The sequence below is a fragment of the Notothenia rossii genome (genome assembly GCF_949606895.1).
Source record: "Notothenia rossii genome assembly, chromosome: 10".
Lineage (NCBI taxonomy): Eukaryota > Metazoa > Chordata > Actinopteri > Perciformes > Nototheniidae > Notothenia > Notothenia rossii.
In genome coordinates this window covers 9978746-9988616 of record NC_136908.1, presented here as the reverse complement: position 1 = coordinate 9988616, position 9871 = coordinate 9978746, and the positions used below count along the sequence as shown (strand labels likewise).

At 39.4% G+C, this 9871-nt stretch overlaps 1 protein-coding gene across 3 annotated transcripts; it reads right to left on the bottom strand.

Annotated features, from left to right (window-relative positions):
• Positions 1 to 3679: 3679 nt before the first annotated feature.
• On the bottom strand, positions 3680 to 9161 carry LOC307021779 (uncharacterized protein). 3 transcript variants are annotated; one of them, XM_079654207.1, is made up of 7 exons: positions 9097 to 9161; positions 8314 to 8369; positions 7885 to 7916; positions 6177 to 6214; positions 5685 to 6067; positions 5441 to 5570; positions 3680 to 4143 (listed from the first exon to the last, which is right to left on the bottom strand). In XM_079654207.1, the coding sequence occupies exons 2-7, from the start codon at positions 8332 to 8334 to the stop codon at positions 4091 to 4093; spliced, it is 657 nt and encodes a 218-aa protein (XP_079510333.1). In that variant the 5' UTR covers positions 8335 to 8369; positions 9097 to 9161; the 3' UTR covers positions 3680 to 4090. The 3 variants fall into 3 exon arrangements, with proteins under 3 accessions (XP_079510333.1, XP_079510331.1, XP_079510332.1); XM_079654205.1 differs by lacking the exons at positions 7885 to 7916; positions 8314 to 8369; positions 9097 to 9161 and adding an exon at positions 6814 to 7743; XM_079654206.1 differs by lacking the exons at positions 7885 to 7916; positions 8314 to 8369; positions 9097 to 9161 and having other exon boundaries at positions 6177 to 7740.
• Positions 9162 to 9871: the final 710 nt, after the last annotated feature.

Here is a 9871-nt window from a genome sequence, read left to right as displayed (position 1 = left end):
AACAATTGAATATTTTAAAAAAATTGTTAGGTGTACATGTTTGTTAATTAAAGTGTGAAGGCTATATACATGGTCGGTGGTGTGGTGTTTTGGAAGGAAGCCAATTTGATTTTTACTCAAGATGGATTGTTTGTTAAGGAAATCTTGTATTCTTTTATTTCGAATACTACAGAATAATTTTCCCAGACAACTGCTGACACAGATGCCACGGTAGTTCTTAGGGTCTGATTTGTCTCCAATCGTATGAATGGGGGAAATGAGCCCTTTGCATCAGATGTCAGGAAAACATCCTGACTGCAATATGATATTGATCAGCTTAAACACTGTACCCTGCATCTCTGGGGTGCTGCATCTGAGCATTTCGTTTTTAATGTTGTCTGGGCTGCAAGCTTTCCTTGGCCGGAGAGATTGTGTCTGTGTGGTCAATTCTTCCCAAGTCATCGGGAAATCCAGGGGGTTTTGGTTGTCTTTAATAGTTTCTTCTAATGTTTGGAGTTTTTCTTTTGTAATACATTGATCTGAATTCATTAGAATTCATTGGATGGGTAATGCTTGTGGTTGTTTTGTGTTGAAGTTGTTCCACAGATCCCAGAATTGATTTTGATCAATGGCTTTCTCAATATCTTCAAGTTTCATGTGGGTATCATTTAGTTTTTTGTTGCTTATTGTACATTCATATTTGTTTAAAACTTCATTGTATCTAATGCGTAAGGCTGGGTTGTTTGGTTGCCGATGTTTTTCCTTTGCTATTTTTCTCAGGTCTTTTCTGATGGTCTTGCATTCTTGGTCAAACCATTTGTCAGCGTTTTGCCTTTTAACAGGCTTCCGCTTTTGTTTTATAAGGTCAGCAGATATTTAAAGTCTTGTTTTAAGCACTTCTAACTGTTGTTTCACAACATCATTTGTTCCAATGTGCAGTACCACATTTTTCACATTCGGATGTTCGGCCCCAATATGCAGTATCTTCTCCAAGTACTTTGGTGTTTTTCTTCCGACATCTCTTACAGCAGAATCACCCACAATCAGAGTTTCAGGCTCAGTCGTTAGCTTTCCCTGTGGTCTTTTACTTTTGGAGTAACGATTGGTCCTTACCCTGCTGTGTGAAGAGGACAAGTTATCCAGGTAATCAGAAAGAGATCTCCAGTTCTGTGTCGGTGGAGCGTATCTGTTCTGGATTGGCACACTTGGTGGTTTAGGAGGATTGTTTGTAGGCCTCCCTTTAGCAGCTGTCCACGGCTGTTTCCTAGTATGAACAGGGGTTGAAGAGACGCTCTCCCTGGGTGATAACAATGCAGGCCAGCTGGTCGCATCACAGATTTCAGAGCGCTGGGCTCTGCCTGTTTTTCATCCCCCTCAGTCAAATCATACCGGCACCTGTCCGCATCTGTAGCTTGTTATTGTCTCATTATACCATACTGTGAATGAATTGAAAGTAAATGTTTAAATTGTAATAAACACAATTATGTCCATCAGCCAGACTGCTGCTGTGCAAATAACATTTGACTTGGTTAGACTAGTTACATTCGCTCATCATAGAGCAACTCCGCATATATTACCATTTCATTTAAATGACAAAATCCGAAAACATAAAGTTTTTGTAAAGAGTATATTTTGTGTTTTTGTGCATGTTTACCTTCTCTCGTATATAGTATTCGCAGTGGCGGCCGGCCCATAGGGGCGCTAGGGGCGCCGCCCACCCTCTTCCCACATGTTTGATTGTCATTAAAAATAAATAAAAATATATATTTGCAAAAAATATATATATTTTTCTTAAATTTTGAATGAACAAGGTAAATATTATATAGTTGGTATCAGTAAAATGTATAATCTACAATAAAATCTCGTTTAAAATTGTTTTACGATGTCTAAAGTTACTGATAAGTCACATGTTTCCTGCCTGGCCGCAGCGTGTATCATTACCCTCTCTCGTCCGGGCGGTAGAAAGGAGCCCTCAGCCAGAGCAGCAGCAGCCAACAAGCTGACTGTTGCTATCTTTAAACTATGCCGCCGAAACATAATTTCAGCCAATCAGCGTCGTCAGATCTGATGTCAAAGGGCGCCCTTTCAGCGCCCTGGCCTGTGTGTCTGTGAGTTGTTTGGACTTTGTATCCAAGGTGACGCTCCAGTAGTTGTCTGCAGGTGTAGAATCCGGTGCTAGTGGATCGCCGGAGCTGTAGATTAACATTTACATGCTTATTTTAGTTGTAAGGGCAATGCCTGTGGCACCATGGAGCATACTGTATGTGTGGGCTGGACCTGTATTTTACAGGAAAGGAGTGATCAGAGGGTCGAGTTGTCGATTCTTGTTCAGTTTTCATCTTCCTCACCCTCTCAGACTTTGAGTTGCACGTGCTGCTAAAGACACGCGCTACCATGGAAACCAAACAATGGTGTAGCTGTATTAAAGTCCGAGTGGAAACAGTCGCGAGTAAATCTGATTTTGTCAGAAATAGGGAGAAATGCGGGAGTGTCCCGCGAAAATCGGGAGGGTTGGCAAGTCACACACACACACACACACAATTTAGTCTCCTGATTTTAAATGCCCTAGTATGGTTTTGTCACCATTTCCATAGCCCAACCAACAATATTTTCCACCCACCGCCACTGAGTATTCGTCTCTGAAAAAACTTCTTTAACTACAGTTTGGACATGACTTTTGGAGCAAGCTTGGGCGCTTAGTAGCCTAGGATTCCACCGTGTCCTGCAGCGCCACGGTTTTGGTCCGACCTCCTCCAGCGTCATAACCAACCGGGCCGTTTCAGAAGCGGAGCGTCTTGCGTGCCGGCTCGCAGTTTTTGTAGCTATTTTCACCCAGGTGCACATAGATAAATAGATAGATAGAATCGGAGGGATGAAACCCACTTTAATCAACACAACGCTAACAATATCCACAGAATAGGACATTTTTACACTGTTAACGTTATGTCAAAGATGTCTATGTATTGTGTAGCAGATATATACATTGAAATTAGCATGCTAACTGACTAGCCCCGACCATCGCTGTTTTGTACCACTTTTTCCCATAGAGGTGATAGTGAGTCACTGCAGAAATGAGAAGGCTGAATCCAATCCCTCCAGAACAATTTTAAACATGTTCTCTTTTATTAGTACAAATAAATTATTATTCCCCATTGTATTGAGATGAAGGCACTATTTCTAAAAAATATGTTTCAGTTTGAGTTAAAGATTCTCCATCTTTGACAGGTAGTAAGAATCAGAAGAATCAGAATCACCTTTACACATTCTCGCTGTAGGGTGCCTTTAGGCCCCAAAAATTTACATTTTTTTACTGTGTTCAATCTGAATTTACTTTAAAATAAAAAAAATCTATATTGATTCTGACTCTTCTAAATCCAACTCACAGGTTTCTCATTGCTTTGAGAAAAAAGATTATTAATGTTCCCCTTTTAAAAGTGTAGTTATGGTCATTTGTTCTGGGAATGTCATTTTCAAGCCTGAGACCTGGAAAACAGGCTTGGGGCTTAACAGGTTTTAAGACTTAATCATTTGTGGGGGGAACAAAATCAAGATGTTCCCTTTCACAATGTATTATGCAGATCTCAGGCTGTTAAAAGTGCATGTTTCCCAAGCTCCTGTACTTTTTATTAATTAACTACTGTGATGGAAACTTCTGAAGCAATGGAGAAAGGACTCAGAGAGACACAGGGAGAGCAGGAACTTTGATGGCAAACACTGATGGTTTATTTGGAGATTCGGCCGGAGATTTCACAAGACATGCCGTGTGCCACGAGGTGACACAGCGGTTGCCAAACCAATTCTGAAGATCTCTACCCCATACCCATTTATTTAGCTGGCTCTGAGAGAATAATCAACATTGTGCATAACAAGATAAAACAGGAGGAGCACTAGAACACCTCCATCAGCTTATGCCAACAGGCAGGAATAATGAGACAAAACACTGAGAGCAAAGCAGCCCAAGGTTGCAGGCCTGTGCTCAGCGAGGGCAGTACAAACTGATAAACTGGGTCAAAGTTATAGGCACAGGAAAATATTTCCCCAACAACTACAAGCAGACAATGTAGGAGCACATCCGAAATATGTACATTAGTATTTTTGGGCACAAGTGACGTCACCGACTGACAAGGACCTGGGGACTTGTCACGGGCTTCTGGGAGGGACCGGCTGTGAGAAAGAAAGAGGAAGTGAGAGAGAGAGAGAGAAACAAATGAGCAAATTAGATAACTCAATACAGAAGAAACATGATAGTGACACTTAGGGATGGGTATCGAGAACCGGTACTAAGTCAGTACCGGTACCTGATTGGAAGGTATTGGTATACCGTTATTAAGCCGCTGGACAAACGGTGCTGCTATCGGTATATGAATTACACTACTTCCTTAGTTTAAACAAATCTGGTTGGTTGGGAACCCTCATCCCGTGTGACGTATCCGGTTTGATTACCACTCTGATTGGCCACTGTGAATGCCACTCTCCTAACAGCGCTCTTATTATTGTGAGAATCCCGGGGGCAGACCATAAGGGCAGACGCAACATCTTGCTAGAAACAGCGTCTCCAGGCTTCTTAACATTTAACAACCTATTAATGATCCATACCCACTTAACGGGAAGAAACTCAGCTAACAGACAATATTAACCATTTTACCTACACGGAACAGAAGTCCAACACCAACAGTCTAAATCAACACTTAGCAAAACGGGCTAACGGGGCTAACGACTACTTTAGCATATAACTGGCAAAAGCGATCTTTTCTACATCATTGTATCTGCACAAACAACATATCACATGAAAGCTGAGATTCCACAGATTCCATTGGTATAAGTCTCATCACTGTACGAACAAACTCACTGAACTAGCAGCCAGGAAAGAGCAAGAAAAACAACTTCACTTCACGTAGCCGTGATGATAATCATGCCTTACCTTTGCTGTTTTGTGATCAAAAGTTGTGTTCAAGGTCATAAAAACGGTCAATCCCAATGTCTCTGTGTAACTTTACAATGATTACGGATAATCCATCATTACAATTATAAATAATAAACGCAATTAACGGATTATAATGGTTAGCCGACTGGAGCTTCCGGTTTAGGAGGTGCGCAGGCAGCGTCTCGTTCTAACTGAATAATGGTCACGTTTACATGGATTTATGAACTGCCCCTAATTACCGCCCCCTTTCCACTAGAGACACACTGTCAAACACACTCACACCTGCTTGGTATGATATTGAAAAAGTTACATTAAATAATAAATTACAATAAAATGACTGTTGTTTAATCTTCACATCTTGTAATTATGTCTATAATTTTGAGCACCAAATTATTGAAAAGTATCGATAAGAGTATCGAAAAATACCGGTATCGATAAGCAGTATCGGTATCGATAAAATCCTAACGATACCCACCCCTAGTGACACTAAATGCATGACCTTCATCTTTGCCCTGAAGCAGAGAAAAATATACTCACCCTTTGCTGCGGCTGTGACTTTGAGATATTCCATAAATTTGGCCTTTTTGTCTGTCACCAGTTTAAGATGTTCTCGTTCCAGCCACATCCCCGTAGGTCCTTTCCGCACTTCTTCCCAGTCATCATTGGTCTACACACAAAAGACTATATAAATAAACATTCGTCGGTGCCCGCAGGTGATAAACGATCAGGTTCAGCAAACACAAAGCTGTTTGTTCCCAGCTATTTTACCATAACTTCTCACCACGTCTTTGAAGGCCTCCCCTTCGTAGTATGTCTTGGATCCTGGATAGCTTATTCCCTCTTCATTTAGCTGCTTCGGGCTTGAAGCCACCAAATGTAGCTCCTCTCCATCGTAGGCATACAGCTTTTCATCCTCACAGATCATTAGAACGAGCTGGTCCCATGGGCAGGAGGTCCCCTCCACTACACCTACAACCTGCATGCTTACTATCTCGGGAAGATAGAATTTCCCCCACCCATTCACTACCTTAGGCTCCTCACTGTAAATGGTGTCTTCCAGGGGTCCTATCTTCCATCTGGCGCCAGCTGGTTTTTTTAAGTCAAATATCTTGTGCCTTTTCTCTTTGGACACACAATCTAAAACCCCTTTCAGGTAATCTGGACCTGCAACACATGCCGAACAAAAGTTCACAGTTTTTATTAAATGTGAGGCAAAAAGAGTGTAGTCTAATCAACTACACAACCATTTCTCTTTAGTTCTATCTTATCTCACCTTTTCTTCCTTTTTTCCCGAACAGCAGATCTAATGACCTGAATGGAAGAGAAGACAAAAAATGTTTCCCAATGAATGGCTGCAAGTTAATCAGTGAGCTCCAGTCCATTTCTTCCACATTTCTTTACATGATTGTGATCCCAGGAGACTCTTGATTCAGCTTCATTTTCAGTACATGTTCAACAGCCATTAGGCTCAATGCCAGTGTGTCCTGAATTCAGTTTTCAGTACCGATGTACACAAACCATCAGCCATCTTGAGACCTTGTCCGTCTCTTTTTCCCCAGGACTTTGAGTTGGTTAAAGTCATGGCTCATATATCCCTCCACACATCTCTGATTCATTCTCCAGGAGACACACAGCCAATGTTTGCTCCGCCTTTGTTCCTCTTTGTTTAGAAGATGTTGGGACGTCTGTGGCTCAGTGGTCTTTTATCAATCGAAGGGTTGGTGGTTTAATCTCCGCCCCCTCTGGTCAACATGTTGAATTTGTACCTATAGGCAAGATACTGAACCCCAAATTGCTCCTGGTGTCAAGGGTAATGGTGACTGTGTTTGAATGGGCGAGTGCTGACGTGTTTAAACCGTTATTTGAGTGGTCGCAAAGACTAGAACATATTAAATCAGTCCATTTGTTACCTGCTCTGTGTAGTCTTCCATCTTTCCAGGTATTCATGACACAGGGGAGTTTTTGTGGTCCAGGTGATTGGCAACATCTGGAAATGGACTTTCTTTGAACGACATTCTTTACTCAAAACTCTTCTAGACGCTGTCACAATATTCTTGTTTCGACTTAATACAAAGGAACCGCAGATATAATACGTGATCTATAAGGGTGAGCCATCCACCCTAAAGGGGAAACTCATTTTGGCCACTTGATTTCTCCGTTATCAAAATTAGAAAATGACAAACATTGAAGACAAGCCACTTAGTCATCATGGTGTGAATCAACTACCTGCAGTCCTTCTAGTTTTACTACTTTATAATCCATGATACGCCTGAATGTGGCTGCTACCAAAAACCACACAAACAGAAATTATGAGATGCTGTGATTCCTACAAATAAATAAGATTGACCATGCCATACTATTGACAATGTACAATTAATGACATCATTATGAAGAGTAAACAAGCAGGTTGTTCTTACTTAATTCCAAAATATGTTTAAAAAATCCAGTAATGAAGTTACATTTAAAGAAAAAAGCTTTGTATCCTCCAAATGACTCAGCCAATGTTGATCCTGTTGCTCTTCCTGTTATCCACATTTCCCATCTTTATCCTACTTCTTCTTGTCTCTCGTCAGTGTTCAATCCAGTGGATCTTGTCTCTCCTCTTGAAGGAGTTCATGACGCAGTTAGTTTTGTGGTTCAGGTCTTATATGTGCATAGCAAAATTGCAAATCTTCTTTGAACCACATTCTTCACTCCAAACTCTCAAAGACACTTGATGGTCTCTTAATGAAAAGGTGTAGAAGTCATTTTAAATTAAGGTTGTAAATAGGTTCTGGCATTTTCTTTTATAGATACATTTTGCTTTTAATTGTGAAGTTGGAAGCATGTTGAAGTTGCTTTACATGTGACGTAGTTAATATTCAACATCGTTACAAGATTGACTGAAACAAGAGAACAGGAAAGACTGTGTACCAAAGTAAGATGTTGTCTGACATTGTTGTTTTAACCCACCCCCCTTAACAGAAAATAAAACATCTTACTTGCTCTCCGGACTGTCCTCCACCCCAGCTTTCTGTTACAAGGAAAACAAAACAATTGTTAACAGTGGTAAAAAAATATCTAAATCAAAACCTTTACTCATTATAACATTATTACAGAATTTGGGTCTTTTCGGAAACACTATGATACACTATATCAACGGAGAGCATCGAATCTAATCAATAAAAATGTTAATAAAAAAACAATAGTAAACAATATAATAATAGTTATATTTAAACTTGTATTTATTATAAAGGATAAATAGCATTAAAAAATGTTGGCTGAGCTGATAAGGTATAGCTTATCTAATATTGCATTTAATGTTGCAATATAAATGTTCAAATTTACAATTTTAATAGTCTGTTTCATTTAACAACATCTAACTAATTAATAAATGCATAGTTCTTTTTCCATCAACATGTGGTACTCACTTCAACAACACAAACTGCCATTGTCGCTGGGGAGAATGTTTTGGAGTACGGTAAATCTGTGCACAGAAAGGTTGTTAAAATAAATACATGAAATCTGAGTTCTGAGATGAAGATTAAAACAAAAAACTATTTTTAAATATATAACAATGAGCACTTTTTATGAAATAAGGACAATTGAAATTTCCCCAATTATTTTAATGAAAATATTTTTGGTTTATTTATTTCAATGTTAATATTCTAAAATGTGTGTTTTAAATGTAACTTTAAAGATATTGTTTCCTAAAAACATTAATATTCAAAAGTTGATCCCTCACATTTCTTTATTAAATGTATTGAACAACAATTTCACAGATATTGGAAAGTATCCGAAAATGCTTGAGTTACACAGACAGACAGACGTTTCAATAAATAAAACACATGATCATTTTATTAATTCGAATGGTGTGGATTTTATGAGAAATACTCGGTATGTATTTGTCCCTATACGCTATACACCAGAAACCAGCAGGAAAACCTTTGCATTTCCTTTTAAAGACATTCCCAGACAACACCCTTTTCTCTTTGAGTGCTCCTCCTAAACCTATTAACACAATTGGCAAGGTTCTATCTGAATATAATGTTAAGCAGCCTAAACATATGCGTAACACGCAAAAATAAAATAACACAGTAACTCTTGTTGAACATATTCTACGTTAATGTTGGCCTACCTGTTTTACAAAGACACCTCAAACTGAAGTAAACTCAAACCGTGAGATAAATAATACAAACGAAAATAATAGTTACCCAAACAGTCGACGTAAGTTGTTGAGGTTTAGGAAACAGCTGTGATCCGCTCCCCGTTAGGGAAGAGAAGAGAAGAGTCCCGATCCCTCGTCCGGTGTTGTTATATATCCTCTACTGGCTCCTCCCCGCCAGCCGGCTCGCCTCGTCTTCAATGTCCGTTGTTGCATTTAAACAGAGGATAGGTTCTTCTCACATTCAATATATGTTTAATTCGCCTTTTCTCCTCATATTCTCTTTCATCACTTTTCATGCAACACATTCTAAACGCTGTAATCAATACTCTAAACAATACTTCTCGGCTGGTTTGGTTTCCGGTCATTCCGGATGTTGTCACATGCTACTCTAGTCTGTAAACAATAATGTATTCAAATAAACTGTACCTTCATTTAATATTCAGTATGGTAGTATCTCGACATCTATAGTTGTAGTGTTAAATCAGTAGGCTTCGGTTTGCACCACTCCATATCATTTCGCTACTAAATTCACCTCTTTAGGAAATTGTAAATTTACCACATGCTAACTGCCAACCGGAGATGAAAGAGTTTCAGAATAAAGCTTAACAGCTGGTTGTGCACAAGAATTTCTGGTTTTTCAGTGTAAAACTGCATTAAAACTGACGGCATGTTTAAACTACATTTCCCCATTCAAACATTGATTTTAATTTCTAACACAGTACAGAATAGACACAATCTCTCTATACATAAAATAACTGAGGACACATTGCCCTTAACAGAAGTCGTCTGTGTCTTGGAAATATATTCCGAATTGTCGCATT

Coding starts and splice junctions, on each gene's coding strand:
- LOC307021779 (XM_079654205.1), bottom strand. CDS start 6,890: ATGTTGCCAATCACCTGGACCACAAAAACTCCCCTGTGTCATGAATAC. Junction 6,215..6,813: donor TGGAAGACTACACAGAGCAG/GTAACAAATGGA, acceptor TCTTCCATTCAG/GTCATTAGATCTGCTGTTCG. Junction 5,571..5,684: donor GGGAGGCCTTCAAAGACGTG/GTGAGAAGTTAT, acceptor TTTTGTGTGTAG/ACCAATGATGACTGGGAAGA.